At 44.5% G+C, this 20,996-nt stretch overlaps 1 protein-coding gene across 1 annotated transcript; it reads right to left on the bottom strand.

The window, feature by feature from the left end:
* Nucleotides 1-422: 422 nt before the first annotated feature.
* smad1 (SMAD family member 1) lies at nt 423-16,964 on the bottom strand. The gene is made up of 7 exons (XM_013140626.3): nt 16,858-16,964; nt 7,184-7,763; nt 5,038-5,319; nt 4,668-4,784; nt 2,931-3,152; nt 2,499-2,755; nt 423-2,260 (listed from the first exon to the last, which is right to left on the bottom strand). Exons 2-7 carry the CDS (start codon nt 7,581-7,583, stop codon nt 2,117-2,119), a joined length of 1,422 nt encoding a protein of 473 aa, XP_012996080.2. The 5' UTR covers nt 7,584-7,763; nt 16,858-16,964; the 3' UTR covers nt 423-2,116.
* Nucleotides 16,965-20,996: the final 4,032 nt, after the last annotated feature.

Raw genomic sequence — 20,996 nt, 5'->3', positions numbered from 1 at the left:
ATTTTTACATTACAATGTGTCTTCAATTTTCATTGCAGCTAAACATTAACCTATATACTCGGGTATAGGTTGATGAGAAGATTTTACCACAAGGCCTTAGCAACTATCACAGGAATGCTTAGAAGACACCCACATACAGACTGGTAACTAGGTCATTTTTATGTGGTTAGACAGCCAACAATAGTCAATATAATACATTTTCAAAACTCATATTACTAACTTCTATCTTAATTGTTTATTGAGTTCTGGTTACTTAGTTTAAACCCAAGTGTTCTCTTCTGTTGTCTCAGGCAAAGTCAGTACAGAACCTTACTACAGTAAATACATGATTGGAATAAAGTGTCACCTTGAAACTGACATGAGCTTGTGACACTAACATTAAACTTATTCAATTCCTAAAAATGAAAAAAATTTGATCACAGTAATGAAACAACTTTATTTATTGAATCTTCCAGTAGAGACTTGATATTCATGGAATAAAACTGCTTTCTGGGAGTACTACTCAGCAAAAACAGCACAAAGAAAAACACAAAACAAAGAGAGAACAATACGACAAAGTGCAGATAACAAGAAACAACTGAAAACTTTCAAAAAAGGAAGAAAAAAATAATACAACAGTTTAATAGCGGAGGGGGTTTTCTAAGCATAAAATAATTGAAAGGCAAAAAAGCATTTTCTGCATTTTCACTAAACAATAAAAACATTTATGGCCATCAGTACTCAGCAATGAAACTGATACCTTTTTTTCAGTCAACAAATTATGCCAAAAGATGCCAAAATGTAACAGGCACAGGCACAAATAAAACATTGTTTAATAGCTGTCTTTTAGAAAGTTCTGCTGAGTTGATGCAATACAATGCCACAGAGAAGTCCTTAATGTGACACTGCAGTTGACAAACTACTATTTTTTTTGCTGTGCAGCACACAGCTAGGCATTAAGTGAACTATCCTAATGTCCCGGTCTCTGTTCTGTGTAAATCTCCAATCACTACCTAATCCAGCCAAACGGTCATTTGCTACGCTAAACCAAACTACGCTTTGCAAAACGGACTGCACTGCACTTTACTCTAATGGTGAGTATACCTAAAACACTAATCATTTAATTCAGTTGTAACACAAGAACAGCAATATTTATGTACTTTTTTTCTCTTTTCTTATTTTACGCCCCGCAATCCCACATTAACCCTCCCCCCCACTCCATTTGATGCCCTCTTCTGAATTCTTATCATGGCCGGGTTTATACATTATCTAAAGGGATTTTCTTTCATAGGTTTCTTTTTCTCCAAAGTTTTTGCTACATTTTCATTGGCCAAAAACCTATAAAATAACATTCTTAGAATTCTGGGGGAGAATAATATTTACTGACCTCAGTATTTCCATACATTCTAAATATGTTTGTAAGAAACATAATGATTCTACATGTATGTGTTTTATTCACCCATATTGGTCGTCCTCCTGTCCTTAAAATTCTGTACATGTTTATTATAGTTGTAACAACCTATGGAACTGGTTACATTGGGTTTCCAATGGAATACTGCTATGTAAACCTAAGGAGAGGAGGAGAGGAAAACAAAACAGAGGAAAACTGACAGAAGAATATCAGGGACTCACATTCAAGTCTTAGGGTCAGAGTGCTGATCTAGAGACAGCTCCCCTACTTTCCATGTTACTCACTATGTTCACAAAGGCCAAATGGATCCCCCCCAAAAAGAATATTCCCACTCTGAGACTTTTTGAAAATGAGCCCAGGTGAGGAGGATACTTTGCGTATTGTTTTACTGATGATGAATTATAATGATCTGATTATTACAGTTGGTCACAAAGATCAAGTATCTTCCAGAAGCTTCCCTCGCCTCGCTCCCCATGCCGGTCTGCAGTGTGCCCAATTTCAGACACACTCCTTCAAGTAGAGTACGAACCCGCCGGGGCTGGGGTCGAGTCACGTCAGTCAATACAGCAACCGAAATTCCAATGCTTTTTAATGAGGAAAACGTGGAATATCAGTTCACCTCCTGACTTGAAATGACGCCCAACCCTGAATACCCACCCACCCCGTCCCGCCATCGGAACCTAAATGCTGGGTTTGGATGGCCCTGGGGCCCGGGTACAGTTGAGTCTACGACACAGAGGAGATGGGGTTGTGGGGAGAGCCCATCTGGGTGAGCACCTTGTCTAGCCACTGCAGAGGTCCGTGCAGGTGTATCTCTATCCAGCAGGGGGTGCTAGTTACATCCTGGCGATGATACTCTGCACCCCAGCCCTGGAAGAACAAGAGAAAAGAATAACCGTCTCTGTTTTAGAGAGAGGTGTCGTTCACTGACAGGAAATGGCAAAGAATTTCACGTTTTATCTCTAATAATATTCCCCATAAGCCGTCTATCTGTAACGGATGTGCCAACACGAACAGCCCAGAACTCGGTGAGCCCCAAAGCCCAGCCTTCCACCCCCCAACATCCCCCCCACCCCCATCCCCCAGCCTCTGCAGCCGCCGCGGTTACCTTGACAAAGCTCATGCGGATGGTGCACATCTTGGTGAGCTCGTAGACGGCCTCGAAGCCGTGGTTGACGGACTGGGCGAGCAGCTCGGCGAACTCCTGGTTGTTGAAGATCTTCAGGCTACAGCCGCTGGGGATCTTGCAGACGGTGGTGGGGTGGAAGCCGTGGTGGTAGTTGCAGTTCCGACTCTGGACGAAGATGCTGCTGTCGCTCAGACACTCGGCGTACACCTCCCCACCCACATAGTAGAGATGGACCCCTGGCGAGAGGGGGGGGGCAGGCACAGAGTAACGCACCCGGGAATCAAACCCCGAGCGGAAATGTGTGGTCATTGAGGCCGTGGCCGGGCCAAGCCTGTGGCACCCCGAAGGACAACGGCGACCGCGGCTTTTGCCCCCCCACCCCCCCCCCCCCGCCCGAACCCCGATGCCTACCTTTGCCGATGTGCCGCCGGGTGTTTTCTATGGTCGAGTTGCGGTTGACGTTGGACAGCAGGCCCAGGCAGAAGCGGTTGCGGCTGTTGGACGGGTCGGTGAAGCCGTCGACCAGGACGCTGGTGGAGGAGGCCTGGAAGGCCTCGCCAACCCGGTTGTTGAGCTCGTAGTACACTATAGAGCACCAGTGCCTGGGCTCCTCATAGGCAACCGGCTGCACATCTGAACACACAATGTCAGACGCACGGGGATGAGTGAGATGTTATGAAAGACGTATTCGGCCCCTACCGTACATCAGTTTTCTATGAGCATTACAACCTCCATGAGAACCTGACTGAACTAGGCATCAAACCCCGGAAACTATTCGAGTGCCTGTTATAACTACATGACCTATTAAAACTAGTCTGTCGTCACCTCAACAGCTAATAAGCAGTCGGTTATGATTGCGTACTAGAGGTGTGTTTAGCGCACACAGAGTGTAGTAGCTTAGGAGCATATAAATGGCTTTACTTCTGTGGTGTGGTACAGTTAAAGAGGCCTGATTGCTTAGTATGACTAATCAGCTGCTGTCTGATGAAGCAGATGTTAAGCTTCAACTGCATTCTCTTTCTTACTAGGATGAGATAATGTAAATAACACATGACATCAATGAGAAAATCTGTGTGTAAAATGTGTATAAAACATGTGTTAGGTTAAGAGAGGCTGTACACAGAGAGGGAACGAACATCTGAGTACAATGGAAACCAAAATCAATTTGGACAAATGCATCCAAGCCCAGTGGATTGTGGTCAGTCTGGTCAGAGCCGGTCTTTATCAAGCAGACGGACTGCGGTCTGCCTCGTCTGGTCTCTGTCTTCATTCTGTCGAGGAGGCGCTCAATAGGCCAAGCCGCTGCCCTGTCCCTCTGGCCACCCGGTGCCTCGGGTGGGTTCCGTGCCAGCTGGCCCGTCCAACAGGGGGTGGGTAAATCATGTTCATCCAAGCAGCATACTTCTTTCCGACTTCCTCCGCTGAGAGGAGCGCCGCTGGGCAGCAGGTGTTTGGTCTCCGTCATTCCCAGAACCGTTGGCCCGGCCCACAACGGAGAGCGCCCCTGCTGCCGCTGGGACATGATGCCACTTCCACCACAAGTTACATGGCACACTGCTTATCTGGACTGTTAATGTAAACTTTTCGCCGCATTCTTGTGTGAAACATTTGGTTAAACACAACTTTGCATAACACTTAATGTGTTATTTCGAGGGTCATCAAATGAAACAAACTCAGACGTAACTGACTGTAGTCACCTCATCAAAGCATAAGCAGAGTCGGTCACGGTTGTGTGCTAGAGGCGTGTTCAGCTCACTTGAACACCAGAAATGTTGATACTGAACACCACCTTTGCCATTGGTCGGTTTTTGAAAAAATCCCAAGGTATGCGGCCATTTGAAGGTGTGGCCTTAAGCAATGAACGGGTGAATTTGTACTGCATGTCCCGAAGCTCCGAACTTACGTTATTGTTCCATTTCTCTTCAGGGAAACTGTCCACCTATCAGGACCTCTGGTCCATGCAAGACAAACCCGGCCCGGGGACGTATTTAAAGGTCAGTCGCCATCCTGACAGCATTCCGCGACCTACAACCCGCCACCTGCTCTAAGTGGGTGATGTCACAGCTGATGTAACAACTGTTACAACCGACTGACTGGGCGGGGGGGGGGGGGGGGGGGGCTGTGGGCGTATGTGGTTGCCGTAGTTACCTGGCCTGTTGCTGATCTCCAGGGGCAACGCGGGGACCATCAGGTTCGTGTCCATGGGCTGGGGGCAGTCCTGTGTCATCTGCTCCTCTGGGGGCATGTAGGCTGGAGGCGGGGTTTCTGGTGGTGGTGATGGTGGTGGTGTTACAAGCATTACATTAAAAGCTGTGTCTGTTTTTCTAGCCGTGTGATAAAAATGCCTTCACTGAAACAGCACTGCTACCAGCATAGTCCTGTCATATTAGTTAGCTCTGCCAACATATAACACAGTAAGACTATTGCCGCGTTCGCAACCTCTGTGCCATTTACACCACATACCCGAGGCGGCACAACGTTAGCCACCAGTTAGTCGCCATCTGACCTGGCGTCTCACCTGGCATCTGGAACGGGCTGCCCGGGTCAGAGCTGGCGGGGGAGTGGGGGAACGTGGCACTGCCCCCGCTGCCAGGGGAGCTGGGATAGCTGTTGACCCCGGGCGAGTGCGTCTGCGTCGGGGGGAAGTTCATCTGGGTGTTGGCTTGGGAGAAGGACTCCGGGTAAGTTGCGTTCTGGGGCATGTGGGGTTCGTTCTGATGCAGCGGGTTGCGGAAGCGCGGCAGCATGCTGTGTTTGGCGTTGAACTCGCTGTTGCGCGGCACCAAAACTGGGGGCAGCACTGAGGTGAAAAGAGAGAACATCAGGGGCACCATAGAGCATACCACATTAAACAATGACAGACCAACTGAGTCCAGATCGTCCGCGCTCTTTTAATAACTTTTCCTCCATTTGGTGCCAGATTAATACGCCCCATGTTTAGTTACCGGACAGCATCTGTTTCTTGGTCTCCCCACTGATTTTAATGGTAACTTATGGCCAGAGTCGGCACAAAATGGCCGCAATACGTACAGCAGGGACCATAACACATTCAAGGGAAATGATGCCTGCTTCCATTTTGAGATCCTCACACAGAAGGCACATGTACTCCACTTTCGTAATCAATACGGCACTCACATAATATCTCTCTAAAGTATTAGTATTATTCACTACTCATTTTTATTGCCAGCCACAGAGCCAATTTAGCTGAATACCTGCTAATATATTGGTGCTGTGGCTGACCTGCTGGCAAGGGCAGGGTTAGGCCCCTCTTTGTGTTCCTAAGCCCCGTGAGTCCATTTAACACACACACACACACACAAACACACACAGTTCTTTAATTACAGCATCATAAAACTCCTCTCTCTCTCGCCCCCTCTCTCTCTCCCTCTCTCTCCCCCTCTCTCTCCCCCTCCTCACCACCCCCACTCTCTCTCTGGTCTATCTATTCACTGTGCCCATTTGCAGATGACCCTGCATTTTTGGAATTGCAATATGCAGAGTATTGGTTCAGCCGGCAGTATTTGGCCTCTGCACCAGTTATTTTGTACAGTGGAATATTTTGTACAGTGGAAACATCTCAGAGCCAGTCCCTGTAGGAAGAATTCATCACTTGGGAGAACTTATTATGATGGAGGGGTGTTGTCGTGCGGAAACATTCAGGAATGAGATGCAAACCCAGCTATAAATATCAACGCAGAACGCAATAAATGGCAATAAAACGACACGAGTGGAAAGATTACCGGTCAAAATGTAAATAAGGATAATGTGCTCACAGCCTATTTGCTTAACGTACCTGGTCAGAATGTTTAGAAAACCCTTTGCCACTGCGTAACCAAAACACCCAAGGCTGTATGTAAAACCCTATGGTACAGTTAGTTGTGTCAGGCTGTTTCATATCCCTTTCCTGGTATTGCTGCTTTGGGATAAGGTCTGCAACTGTGTGTATGTGTCTCTGCGTGCGTGCGTGTGTGTGCGTGCGTGTGTGCGCAGGGCGGTGGGTGGGTGCAGTACAGACAGGTGTTTCAGTCCCACTCCCTGGTTGCTAAAACAAGTGTGCAGGGCGTCAACCCGCCCCTCTTCCTCCCATTGTGTGAGGGTGACAGACTTCCTGTACTAGTCTTCCTCTGAGAAACGCCACATGTGCTCGTGTGTGTGTAGGCGCGCGCGTGTTCCCCCGGCTGCACGAAGCATGCCCAAAACAAAGCCCTCATTCTCGTCGGCTGGAATTTCCTGCGACACGCACACACAAACATACTCTCCCCGCTCTTCTTTAACACCCTGTGGACAGCTGTTTCTGTCTGGTTAGCTGACCCTCGTCAGAGAATAAAGTCTATTTGATGTCCCTTGTCTCTACCCTCGCAAAAAAAATAATTTATATATATATATTTTTGGTTTCACACACATGCAGGCACGGACATTTGCACAAGCATACACATACTCAGACAGCACACACACACACACACTAAGTTTTGTGCCTGTGTTTGCCACGGTTCGCCGTCGGTGCGTGTTCACCAATAATGCGAAGGTTTCACAGGAGCTACCGTACGAGCCGTCGAAAATCACGTTTGCCAAAAAGCGGAGGCCCGTGAATCAATTGCACAGCACACGGTCAACTGGAGGGGGGGCCCAGTGGGGCGGATGTGGGGGGGGGGGGGGGGACTCACCGGGACTGTCCACTCTCTTGTAGTGGTAGGGGTTGATGCAAACATCCTTCTGCTTGGAGCCGAATGGGTACTCGCAGCACTCCAGGGCCTTCAGCTCATGGTGCGACTGAAGGTCGGGCCAGCGCCACACCCGGCAGTAGATCACATGGGGCAGTCCCTTCCTGTGGGACACCTGGAGACGCCCGTCCAGAGATCTGGGGATGGTGACGCAGTTGCTGGGCTGCCCGGGGCAGCTCAGTGCCCTCTCCAGCTCCTCCATTGCCCCCTTCTTCTTCTTCAGCTTCTTCACCAGCGCGTCGACGGCTTTCTCCGCCCACTTTTCCTCCTCGTCGCCCTGTTTCCAGCCGAGGAGGCGCTTGACGGCCGGGCTGGTGAAGGAGAAGAGCGAGGTGACGTTCATGGCGGCGTTCGTCGCTGAAAAGACGATGGTTATTTGGCGGTCGAGTGCGACTGGATGGACGAGTGGCCCACCAAGGCTCAAGAGGCTGTGGCGTTCGTCAAAGGTACAGACGATTTCCGCGGCCAGGTGATTACTACTCGTTCCTCAAAAGCTTCAGGATAGAATAACTCAACCGGACGCCTAGGACAAAGAAGAGGGAGAACGTTAAACCACTGCTAACAAGACGGATGAAGTTTTTCAAATACTACAGACGGACACTCTTTAACAGATTCCCTTCATTCGGACTGTTTGTTGGAAGAATCTGTGTTTAAGCGCTCCATTCAGAATGTATCACTGGTTCACACACATACCGCCTTGAGTGCCACCGCCGAGCTTTCAGGCAGAGGGATGCTCTCTATTGACAGAATATTCCTGGGCCGCCTGAGGGCCCAGGGCGAGTTATGTCACTCTGTTATGACTTCAGGGAATTGTCAGGCAGCGGAGTCACACGGACCCCCACCCCCACCAATACCGTCAGCCTCAAGATAACTTCCTGTAAACAGGTTCATCGCCATAGCGTAACCCTTCTCGGATGTCGCTCACAGGCACCGAAGGCACCGCTTCGATGTTCACACTGGCATGCTACACAGAATCAAGTCACACGCTTGGGCATGCGCTCTTATTAGCGGTCCAGAAAGGGCATTAGATCACGGTGGGAGCCGGCCCGAAACGAGTAGTGGTCACATGGAACTCTGCGTAAAGATAACCTTTCACCGCTGAAGAACTTTCATCGTCCAAAAGATTTGGTCGATCAGCCAGGTACACATGAAACGTAAAGGGACTGACAAAGCAGAACACCCTTTGAAAGAGAGCTACTTCCAGATTTACATTCTTGTCCTTTGGAATGGGATTCATGACGTTATCAGAAAACTAATTAAAATGCTGTATTTAGTGATATTGTAAAACAACTGGAATTCATTTGGATTTACTCATGCCCAATGCTTTCAGATCAGAGATTTTATGTTGTGCGCATAAAGTTAATGAGTGATTTTCAGTAAATCCCCCCCCCCCCTAAGAAGGCCTTGGTCCATTAGCCACGTGTGCCACTGTTCCAACTACAACTCGTGCAGTCCAGTTCAGCTTGCTTGAACGCACCTGGATGAGTTAAGAACTCGCAGAACGGTACCTTTTGGCTGCCAAATACATTTAAAACGGCACCATGGTAAGTTGTCTGAAAACAAGTCTAAATACATATCTCACATGACTTTGAGCATGCACATTTGAAGCCAATTCTTAGTCTACAAAACAAGTTTGGTGGGAGGGTCTTTCATAGGGTATTGTCACTAGTGTTTGGACACACAGCACAGACACTTTGACTACAATGGGTTTTTATGTGATCAAAAGCATATATTTAACAACAAATAACTTTAAGTACAGGAACCAGCTGTTGACATCCAGGGCAATAAAGGAGGAAATACAGGGTGGAATTCAGGATTAATGTGGGCCATTCAGTGAGATACCCAGGCACTAATTCACCCAGAGAAGCACACCCTCTTGCCTTCTGGAGGGGAAACGAGACCAGAGACTGAATGGGTCCTGCTGATATTGAAGATATTAGCAGTGATGCTAGTAAGTAGCACTCCGTTTATATATTCGTATACCCACTTTTCGTATACCCACACATATCTGCTTCACTGAGCTTCTATTTCTTTGTAAACATGCATGCTGGTACCCATTCTAATACCCACAGAGCCAGTGACAAACTTACTCTATGACGGTAAATACAGCAATATTACATTTCCTTTTACCAGAAACAAAAACATAATCTACCGCTCGTTCTCTCAGTCTCTTTTTTCACCAGGCTGCAGTTTTTCCCTCTTACAAAATGCAGAAGTTTATTTTTAACCATTGTGATGGCCGTTCCTATCTGTATGTGTGGCCTGTTGCTACTACAGGCATACAGGCTGTGGTCATTCTGACAGAACAGGTGCTGTTTTAAACAGCTGGGTGTGTGTGTGTCCTTGTTTAACTATGTGTGTGATGATCAAAAATCTAAATTAACTAAAACAAAATCAACTCAACCTTGTGGGGACCTTTTTCCAATCCTTAGCCTTTAGTATAAAAGCACAAATTGCAGTTTGGGTTAGAATTCTGGTCAGGCAGGCAAGGACATTCTCACCTTCACCAGGTCAGGTAACCCTGTCTACCAAGAACAATCTAGGTCTCTGGTAACTCACAAACCATGACATCTTCTGTATACTGCACCATGAGCAAAATGTAATGGAGTTACAGTGTGACTACCTCAACACACCATTCAATCACACCCAAACCTAATTGGAGGGTTTCCAGTAGATACAATCACGGCAAACCACTCTGCCTTCTGATTGCGCGCTCTTCATCACACTCACAAAAGCCCTCCCACTTTTCTAAAGGACAGGTGTTTTCTCGTGTGTCTACTGCCTGCTTTAGTATCAGCTTAACTGTTTGCTTAGGTAAGGTGTATATACATGAAAGCCATTACGGCAAAGCATCCTATGAGAACACTGCTTTCTCCAGTTAGCCAACCGCAGGGTAGTCCAATATTCAAGAGCGTTTGCCCAGTAATCCAAAGGTCGCTGGTTCTAATCTTCGAGCTGACAAAAGGAAAACCCCTGTCATTCAGTCCCACAGCCCGACAGTTAACTCTAAATGCTCCCAGGTTGTTTATGTAAATAAGAATTTGTTCTTAGCATACTTACCTGGTAAAACAAAATACAATTGGTGAGATTGCTTTTGGTGCACAGTGAACCTTGGTCTGGGGGTATGATTTGGATTGATGTCCAGCTGGAAAATCTAAAAACAACCCAGATTTTGGCCTAAAATCTCCTGGTACTTGATGGAGTTCATGTTGCTGTGTATCCTAACCAGTTTCCCAGAGTCCTTTGAAGTAAAACTGCCCACCACATCACAGATCCGCCATCATACTTCACATATTTCACACCAAACCCAACTCTGGTGTTTGTTGCCCAAAAAGCTGAAATCAGACCCCACAACCTGGTTCCAAATTTCCAATGACATTTGGCAAACTTGTCTTTGGACATTCAGGTCTACAAATGACATCTTGCTCAGTTTGTATTAGAGTGGTTGAGCAAAGACGTAGGACATCTGGTTCTATAAGTCCTTGGGCAAATCATTTTAACTCTATATTCAATAGAAAATAGTAGAAATACAACATGTCAGTTGTTGAACCTGAGAAATGTTTTTGTTTCTTGAAAAAGATATCCCCACTTTGAATTTGATGCCAACAACATGTTTCAAATAAGTTGTGAGAAAGGGCAAAAAAAGACTGGAAAAGTTGTGTAATGCAAGAAAGAAAAAAAGTGGAACATCTCACAACTAATTAGGTCAATTGGCAACATGTCAAAATAATATGATTGGGTATTAAAAGATCAATTCAGAGAGGATGAGCCTTTCAGAAGTAAAGATGGGTAGGGGTTCACCACTCTGTGAAGAACCGTGCAGGCAAATAATGCAACGATTTAAGGAATAATGTTCTCAACATAAAATTGCTAAGAGTTATCATTATAAATGCTACAAAATATTGTTAAAAGATTCAGAGAATCCGGAGAAATCTCTGTACGCAAGAGACAAAGCCGAAAACCAATATTGGATGGCCGTGATCTTTAGACCCCCAGGCAGCACTGCATCAAAAACGGACACGATTTTGTAGTGGACATCGGACGTGCTCAGGAACACTTCTGAAAACCATTGTCTGTGAACGCAGTCACTGCATCCACAAATACAAGTTAAAACTCCACCATGCAAAGAAGAAACCGTCACCTTCTCTGGGCCCAAGCTCATTTAAGATGGACTGAGGCAAAGTGGAAAACTGTCTGATGAATCAAAATTTGAAAAAAAATTTGGGAATCATGGACACTGGGCTAAAGAGGAGAGGGACTACCTGGCTTGTTATCAGCGCACAGTTCAAAAGCCAGTATCCATGATGGTATGGCGGTGTATTAGTCCACATGACTTGGGTGACGTGCACATCTGTGAAGGCACGATTAATACGGGACAATATATACAGGTTTTGGAGCAACATATGCTGCCATCCAGATGATGTCTTTTACAGAGAAGGCCTTGCTTATTTCAGCAAGACAAAGCCAAACCACATTCTGCATGTATTACAATGGCATGACTCTGTAGTAAAGGAGCCCAGGTGCTAAACTGGCCTGCCTGCAGTCCAGACCTGTCCTCTATTGAAAATATTTGGCGCATTATAAAACGAAAAACTACGACACAGGAAACTCCAAACTGTTGAGCAGCTGAAATCCAATATCAATCAAGAATGGGAATAAATTTAACATTCAAAACTACAACAATCGGTCTCCTCAGTTCCCAAATGCTTACAGAGTATTGGTATAAGAAAAGGTGATGCAACACAGTGGTAAACATCCCCCTCTCACAAATTTTTTGTAACATGTTGCTGGCTTCAAATTCAAAATGGGCATGTATTTTTCCAAAAACAATACAATTTCTCAGTTTCAGCATTTGGTATGCTGTCTTTGTCTGTTTTCAATAAAATGTAGTGATAAATGATTTGCACATCATTGCATTCTGTTTTTATTTACATTTTATGCAGCATCTCAAATCTATTGGAAACAGAGTTGTAGGTTATTAGGTAGAGGTGGAACAGAGACCAAACTCAAGACTAAAGTGCCTTGTCTGTAAATGTCAAATGGAACCCTGCCACAGTCAGTCAACTACAGCCCATCACAACACATGTTTTAGTTTAGCAGCAAAAAAAATACAAATTTTAAAATCAGGAAAGTCGAAAACGATAAACTAGGACTAGAACATCTGGACAGGCGTCTCCACACAATGACCTACTATCAACAACATGGTCTAATTGGATAATATTTTCTTAATCTCTTAAAGGCCAGAGCCCACAACGACACTGACAAAGCTCCAGATCAGAAGGGAATAGGTGCAATGTTGTCTCACTTTTTAAAAAAATTATAAAGTATGTCAGGTAAAACAGAAAATGTTATCAACCACCATCAGAATCTACTTTCAGTAGGGTCTATAATATCTGGCTGCTATATGACCACTGTTCGACCAGAATTTCAGCAACACCGCTATATAAAAGGTCAAGATGGCATTGTATTGAGTCTTCAGACAGACAATGCTTGTATGGGGTCGTCTTTGGACCGGCAAAATTGAATGGCGCCTGCGTTGTGTCTAACTGTCTAACTGTAAGTAGCCTACAGAGGTGGTGAGACAGACATCGGTGTGACAAACACTGTGTTTGTTCAGAGCTAGGATAGGATATTGGAGCTTGTTTAGAGCTAGGGTCAGAGCTAGGATAGGATATTGGAGCTTGTTTAGAGCTAGGGTCGGAGTTAGGATAGGATATTGGAGCTTGTTTAGAGCTAGGGTCAGAGCTAGGATAGGATATTGGAGCTTGTTTAGAGCTAGGGTCAGAGCTAGGATAGGATATTGGAGCTTGTTTAGAGCTAGGGTCAGAGCTAGGATAGGATATTGGAGCTTGTTTAGAGCTAGGGTCGGAGTTAGGATAGGATATTGGAGCTTGTTTAGAGCTAGGGTCAGAGCTAGGATAGGATATTGGAGCTTGTTTAGAGCTAGGGTCAGAGCTAGGATAGGATATTGGAGCTTGTTTAGAGCTAGGGTCGGAGTTAGGATAGGATATTGGAGCTTGTTTAGAGCTAGGGTCGGAGTTAGGATAGGATATTGGAGCTTGTTTAGAGCTAGGATAGGAGCTTGGGAGGATCTTACCATTTCCTGAAATCCTTCAAATGTGATGGGTAAAGGTGTTCTTACTACACATGTACCATTTAAAGGTTTACTTTTCACCTGAAGTAAACCTTTCAGGTATTCCCTTCAGTCATCAGGCACAATGACTAAGTAGTACCAAGCTAAATATCACATAATCTGATCAAAAGACGCGACAAATCCTTAATTGATTAATGGTTATTGGTTACTACATGCGACCCAGTATATCTGTGACAATCCGATATCCGATTCTGAAGATAAGCCTGGCACACTCTCTTACGTAAATCACATTAAACTCCTGAACATATTCCAGCCCAGCCCCCCCCACATCCTCTCTCACCCAACACATTCTTAGGTTGCGTCCCACAATGGTGCATTTCTTTTAACCAGAACCCTGTGTTGTATCGCAGCAAGCTAGCGTAAGTGGACAGGCCCAGTGAAGCATTACACAACTAGCTCTAGTGGACAGGTCCCACTTTACTCCCCCACCCACCCCACCCATTAAAGCTGAAACGCCCGGCCGTTTACACGAGAGGTCCATAGAAGTGCCTTGCCAGCCATTCATTTAGATAGAGGGCTGAACACCGCAGGGGCCAACCACCAAGTAGTTCGTACAGCCAGGCAGAACGAATGGAACCAGCCAGGGTCTAACAGGTGAGCGTCATGGTGACCCGCGAGCACACAACGCTTGGCCCCTTTAGCCTCACCTGTGCGGTTAGCGTGCTAGCTACCAACCCCTTTACCAGACCCATGGATCATTTTGCGCTGGCCGCTCCGGTCGACGCTGTTAATCAATTTAGGGTCCGGGGCTGTAGGATGAGGAGCCAGTAATGGTGCTCTCTGGTCTCTCCCTAGGGGCCGGGCATTATAGAAGTTACATTATTTATCAGCAAAGCCTGGACGGGGGCCTCCATTAGCCCACACTCAATAGAGTCATAGGCTGTACAGGGAGGAGTGGATGGCGGGAGGGATGGAGAGAGATAAAGAGGACCGGACGGAGGGGTGGGAGGCGACAGGGTGCGTGTGTAAGCTGCTGTGCGTGTGCACGTGCGTGTGCGCGTGCGTGTGAGCGAATGCGAGTGAAGAGAGAGGACCAAGTGTGGAGGAAAGAGTAGTGAATGTGAATTCTAGTTAATACACACACGTTGCACATAGAGTCAAGCTCACACTAGTGTCCCGCCCATTGCAAATAGGGACTGTTTGACTTTGATTTGCTGTCTTCATCTCACTCTGTGTGGGCCTGACCCAATGCCACTGAGGGGGTGTATTAATTACGTGTTCTCTAACGCCGAAAAATAAAAGGTCACTAAGAGTGACATTGGATATAAATCAAGTTCTTATATATGAATGATCTCCAAAAAACATTCGAGAGTGAAGGCTGCGGCAAGCAAGTCCTCACAAACTAGACCACGACACCCAAACAAACACAGGTCTCTCGTCTATAACAGCAGACAGAAATAACCCCAGACAGACAGACAAGAAGACAGACAGACAGAGCATTGACCCACTAAGGTCTAAACAAATCTAGTGTCAGTCAGATATTCCACACACATGCATATGCACACACACACACACACACACTAGCCACAGACATAAGTCACCCACTGAATCTGGCACTCAGGGGGGCTTGGCCCGGTGTTGTGTATGGGGCGGTCGGTCCGACAACTCCCAACCCATCGTGAAGAGGACATTGGACTGAGGTGGAGTGGGTCAGGGACTTACGGAGAAGTGGTATTCTGAGGATGGCTGAATTGAGACTGGTGTTATGGCTGTAGACCGGATTGCGGTTGACTCCTGTTTAAATAAGAGGGCCATGTCTGGCTATGTGTGCCAGCAGACTGAACACAGAAAGCGTTAACCCACAAACTGACGGACGAGGAACTGAGCAATGTGAGGTTCTCTCTCTATGACATCTAAATCTTATAAAATATCCATATATACCCTATCCTGTTCACCAGAACCACAGTTCCATCAGCACTTCCAGCTGTGGGGACATGACAACTGGACCAGAGTTCCGGACTAACCATGTGACAAACACGGCTGTTCATTGGCTGTTAACTGACTGAAACTAATTTGCAGACGAGCTGCTTATAACGAAGCCATCAAGCAGGAACTCAGGTGCGAGCAACCAGAGTTGCATGAAAGTTGCTCCATTTTACATCAGCCTAAGACTGGACTAACAGTGTTGTTAACTATAGTAATACAGTAATTAAACAAAGTTGTTGTTCTCCGAGATCGTATATTGTGATATTTGAATGTCAATATAATCAGTTTAAGATGATCAACTGAACAAGCTTCTCTCTCCTGCATTGTAATTTTACCCCGTTTTTGTCTGTTATCAACATCAGGCCTTTCTGGAAATAACACACCTTTATACACAATATTAAACATTTCTGAAATGGTAGGCTTAATTACAATATAACAAAGAAGAAATGAATAAATCTGATCAAAAGTACTCTTCAAACACTGGTGTCACCTGCATTTTAAGAATTTTAACATCTATTAAGGCCAAAGTGACAGACTCCAAACTATATAGCAAATTGTTAACTCATATCAAGACACAAAGCTGAATTTAAAAGAAAGCGGGGGATAAAACAACTGTACTAAATCATGGACAAGGACAAATTCCCGTCCTTTGAGTAATCTGATATGTCATCTTCAATGATGTCAGGAGATCTGGCCCTGCCTGCTCTGCGTCCCACACACACATACACACACACACACACACACACACACACATACACACACACACGCGCGCTCACTGCATCTATATGAGACATGGGGAACACGTGTGTACGCATGCACAAACAAACATGCATGTGCACACACAAACACACCCTCACAGGGTGAAGAAAATGGAGAAACATCGTAAATCACTTAAATCAAGTAATTCGGGCCCTGAAAAAGACTGCTTCCCTCCCAACGGGCACAGCTGCTGAGAGGAAGACCACTATTCAAAAAGCAACGCTGTTACATACATGAACATCACTCAAACAATTACACTTTGGCACCTTCGATCCCTCAAACATTTACAGAATGTTTTTTAATCGCAATTGGGACGTCTGGTATTGATACAATATCTGATTAGAAGAGATGCACATCCGTAGCAGTCCTACACTGAAGTCCAGACAGATATCAAACGTCTTTCCAACGCAATGCATCGCATCACGGAGGTGCATCACTTAAGACCTCAGTGCATACAGTTGAAAATCAACACCTTCTGCACATCTTGTCGAAAAAATGCAGAAAAACTGCAGAACAGAATACACTTACAACCAGCATGATACAATGTTGTAAATACGACGTTAATCCACCATTCTACCTCCTGCCAAGCCATCTATGTTGCCACACATGATAGACAGGAAAGTTTGAAAGCCTCAAAAGACTGTTTCAAGGTCTATGTGCCTCTTTCAAAAAGTTGCACATATTTCTTTCTTACAACGACAACATCGAGTTGGACAAATGCACACATTCCATCAAGGATGTTCATGTCTCGACGAGTGAAAAATAAAGTTTACAGTACCTTATATGCCACTATCAAGCTTGCTCCCAAAGATTCCATGCTACACAGCTGCCTGTCGCGGGTCCGGTCTACTCGCACTGGCGTCAGGGAGTCGCGGGCCGTCGCACCCTCCGCAAAGCGCCAGTATCATGCCGCCGCACACAGTTTGGGGCGGTCCGTGAATAACAAGCCGTCCGTTCAACAAGCCCTACTTTCACACATCTTACGTTTTCATGCACTGACTGTGGAACGGATTATGTAACTTTGAAACAATGTATTCTTTCGTGGACCTTTTTAAGGGGGATGTTTTTGCTAGTGGAGACACTTGTTTGTATTTATGCCATGCGTATTGTTTCTGCTTCGAAAGGCTACTCACTGCAATCTATGTTTTAAGCAAATGATTGTTGTTGAATAAAAAGAAAACTGCATGAATGAGAAAAGTACTAGGCAACAGCGATTACATTTTTTTAGGGGCGTGCATGTTTTTAGGGATTCATTTATTGTGGAAAAACTATATTTTTGCAGATGGATTGACACAGCTATTATGTTTATCTTAAAGATAATTTACTTTAAATATAATCTATTTACATTTATGTATTGCTGATTAATTAAACAAAAACATACTGTAAGACTGATAGATTTAAAAAAAAACTGGGTGTGTAATGGGTGAATAACCTGATCGCTCCGTTAATTTTCAATGTACTGCTTGTAGCCTATTTCCCGCTACACCTATAATTAATGGGTTCAAGGACTGAATAGAAACAATTGATTGTACTTATAACTGACTAAAACAATTTGACTGTCTTTATATATCACTTAAACAGAATGGCAAATAACCAACCAGGCCCTGCTCCAGGATACAATTACTTGTGGGGGATTTTAATCAATGGGGGGCATTTCTAATTCATATACCATTGGCAGTGTTCATGATGAAACAAAAATGGCTGGGCACAGATTTTATCTGGGAGGGGGGCAATGCCCAGCTTTGCCTCCGTGCACCCGGGCCTGCTCTAGACGCGACCACAGGCCTAAATCATCAACAATATACGAGTTGTCTCTGGACTGGTCGACTGATCTTAAGGAAACATGAGACATTGCGATAACTCTGGTGTGGCTATCCGAATTGATCTGAACTCTTGAACTGTTCTGGGCTTGTTCTTAGTTTCCCTACTTTGATTGTGGCACGATAAGCACTATTTATGTTGTGGGGTTGAACAAGTGTCTAGAGCGTGTGTCAACACAAAGAACATGTTCTCTCATGTCCTCATACAATTTCAAATTCACACCTTTCTGTAGGGCCTGTGAGCCAAAAACAGTGTTTTAAGTGGACAAAGTCCGCTTTGTTAGAACATTTATCAACAACAGGCCCGTGTGCTTGTGGGAAAAGATAGTTTAGTTTGTATGAACCCAAGTTAATATTTGCATTGTCAGGGATCGACAATCAAGCTTCAACAATAGATCAAATCGTGTCATTAATACTGCATGCTAATGCATGAAAATAGACTTCAGGGCTGCAGGCTGGCTGGCAGGCTGGCCGGCAGGCTGCATAGACAGGAGCACAGGAACGTTAAGTGTCATTTTCTGGATGTGAGAGAGATGATATTACACTGCAGACATAAACCCATTTGTATTGATTCAAATGATAGGTTGGATGCCGAATACTAATTACTGTTCGTTTACAATTATATTAGTGCTCTATGTATATAATCCTGGAAGACAATATGTTTTTTTACAAATAAAAAAATCCCATAGTGAACCTTATTCAAACATGAAATTGTTAACACGAAAGGACCGTTGGCCCAATGTATGTGGAATTTGCGATCATAGCATCTTCTCTTTAACATGAATTTTGTTACAATTTCATTGAAGTTTGTTCAACTTTTATCGGTCAAGTTCAACATGACTATCAGCGAACGTCTAAGGAATCGCCGGCGGCAGTAAACCGACGCTCGAGGAACTAGATTCTCCCCAAGACTGCTCCACTAGCGGCGGAAGAAAACCGCTGAAAGTGGAAGCTACTTGCGCAGGTTACGTCACGGGCCTGGCGACAGAATGTCTGAGTGAGGCGAGAGCAAGCTGCACGTGAATGTGAAATCTGGGAAAACAGTGCGATCATGAGGGAGCGTGATGAGAGTAGTTGTGGAGGAAAGACAAGGATTATCGGAGCAGGAGACTTGATTTAGAATGAAATGGTTCAGCAAATTTGATTATTTTGCTGTTTGAGAGCAGTAATAGTGTCTGTAGGCTCTCTTGTTCAGGCGGTTGCCTACTTTTACAGACTGCAACTCACTGTCAAAACATGGTAAATTAATTATTTTGCTAAGCCAGCCAAGCTTTTGCAAATATTTGCATTATGGCACCATCACATCTACACAGTGATATGTGTGTGTGTGTGTGTGTGTGTATATATATATATATATATATATATATATATATATGCTAAGCCAGCAAGTCATCATGTCTTCATAATGTCCCACCTGTGTCCATCTCTCTGTACTAATGATTTGTGTGTGTGTATATATATGTATAAATAATCACCATCATATCTGCACCTTGATAAGTTATGTATGTATACACAGACATATATTAAATAATTTCCATCAGTGACTTTGCAATCAAGCAACTGAAATTCCTCTTACAAGACAGTTTTTCTCCTGTTTTTGATTTATCCTTATTCTGTCACTGAACACAAGGCAATATACAAATAAAGGTATTGTATATAAACATAATATATACTATATATGCTAAGCCAGCCAAGCTTTTGCAAATATTTGCATTATGGCACCATATCGGCACAGTGATAAGTTATGTATACATATATACATATATATATACTGTATATATACATATATACATATATATATATACACACACATACACACACATACACACAACTTATATATATAAAGCTTGGCTGGCTTAGCATATATAGTATATATTATGTTTATATACAATACCTTTATTTGTATATTGCCTTGTGTTCAGTGACAGAATAAGAATCAATGAAAAACAGCAGAAAAACTGTCTTGTAAGGGGAACTTCAGTTGCTTGATTGCAAGGTTACTGATGGAAATGAGTTAATATTTGGTGACATATCTGCAAAGAACAGGATACAGACTGAGAGTCATGCAGAGTAAATGAACAAAAACTAAAACCGGTGCAACACTGCATCATAATGTTTCACCCGTATGCATTTTCATTCAACTGTTGTTTTCAATGCAAGCTCATAGTTCTTCGAGTTGGTTAACACTGGAGCCGCGGAGCTCTAGTGTTATCAGAAAAGCTGTACATTTATTTAGACTGTTGAAGTGTCCAGCTTTTCGCGCACTCTCAACATATTCACAATAGAGATTTCATGAAAAGAAATTCTAAGATGTGAAATATAGAACATTCTAACCCTCCATGCTTGAGTCTAAACACCATGCTTGCTAGAAATAAGAGCAGAGCTGCACATCATCCACAGGCATCTGTGTGTGTGTGTGTGTAGGTCTTTTTCTTGAGATGTTCTATGACAGGTCTTATTGTTAGTCCATCACACAGCTGGATATCACAGTGACGGAGAGGAGAATAGATTGATTGGAGAGGTCATCACCTTCCACTTTCCTAACAACACACCCACACAGCCTGTGAACTTAATCATTCTCATGGAAGACTTTGCTTCACTAAGTATATATCCACGATCAGCTCTCCCATTAACTGTAAACCTGGGAAAAGGTTAAACGCTTAACTGACCTAAGACAACCTACGACACCTGTCTCTATCTTATACATGTCGGTCCAGTCCTTAGTGACCACCGATCTAAATTAAGCCGATAGATGGGAACCAATGGTTAGTAGTGCGAGGCACTGACATCACTGTTGTTGTGGCACCTTGGATCTAACTCATAACACAGGCCTTCATCCAAAACCTCAGTGAATACTGACAAAAAATGACCCCAATTAAACACAATCAATAGAAACAAACAAGAGGTAGAGATAATGGTTAGTGACTGTGTGCCTTTAACACAAGTTATCCTGTGAGCGTGTAGCCCGCAACATTTATTTAATCTACATGTTTGAGGGTCAGAGGTCACAAGGACAGCGTTCCATTGGCCCATTTAAAAGCATTGGACCCCAGCCTGTCTCTAGGCTAGCCGGCATGAGGAAGAGCATAGATGGAAG

Source organism: Esox lucius, chromosome 25 (genome assembly GCF_011004845.1).
Source record: "Esox lucius isolate fEsoLuc1 chromosome 25, fEsoLuc1.pri, whole genome shotgun sequence".
Lineage (NCBI taxonomy): Eukaryota > Metazoa > Chordata > Actinopteri > Esociformes > Esocidae > Esox > Esox lucius.
The sequence above is the reverse complement of the archived record's forward strand: the minus strand, read 5'-3'. Positions and strand labels throughout refer to the sequence as shown.

What these genes read in the sequence shown, in the direction of transcription:
- smad1 (XM_013140626.3), bottom strand. Translation starts at nt 7,583, where the DNA reads ATGAACGTCACCTCGCTCTTCTCCTTCACCAGCCCGGCCGTCAAGCGC. An exon ending in CAGCCCGTTCCAGATGCCAG is followed by an intron (nt 4,785 to 5,037) that starts GTGAGACGCCAG and finishes CACCACCACCAG; the next exon opens with AAACCCCGCCTCCAGCCTAC. An exon ending in CCGGCGGCACATCGGCAAAG is followed by an intron (nt 2,756 to 2,930) that starts GTAGGCATCGGG and finishes CCCTCTCGCCAG; the next exon opens with GGGTCCATCTCTACTATGTG.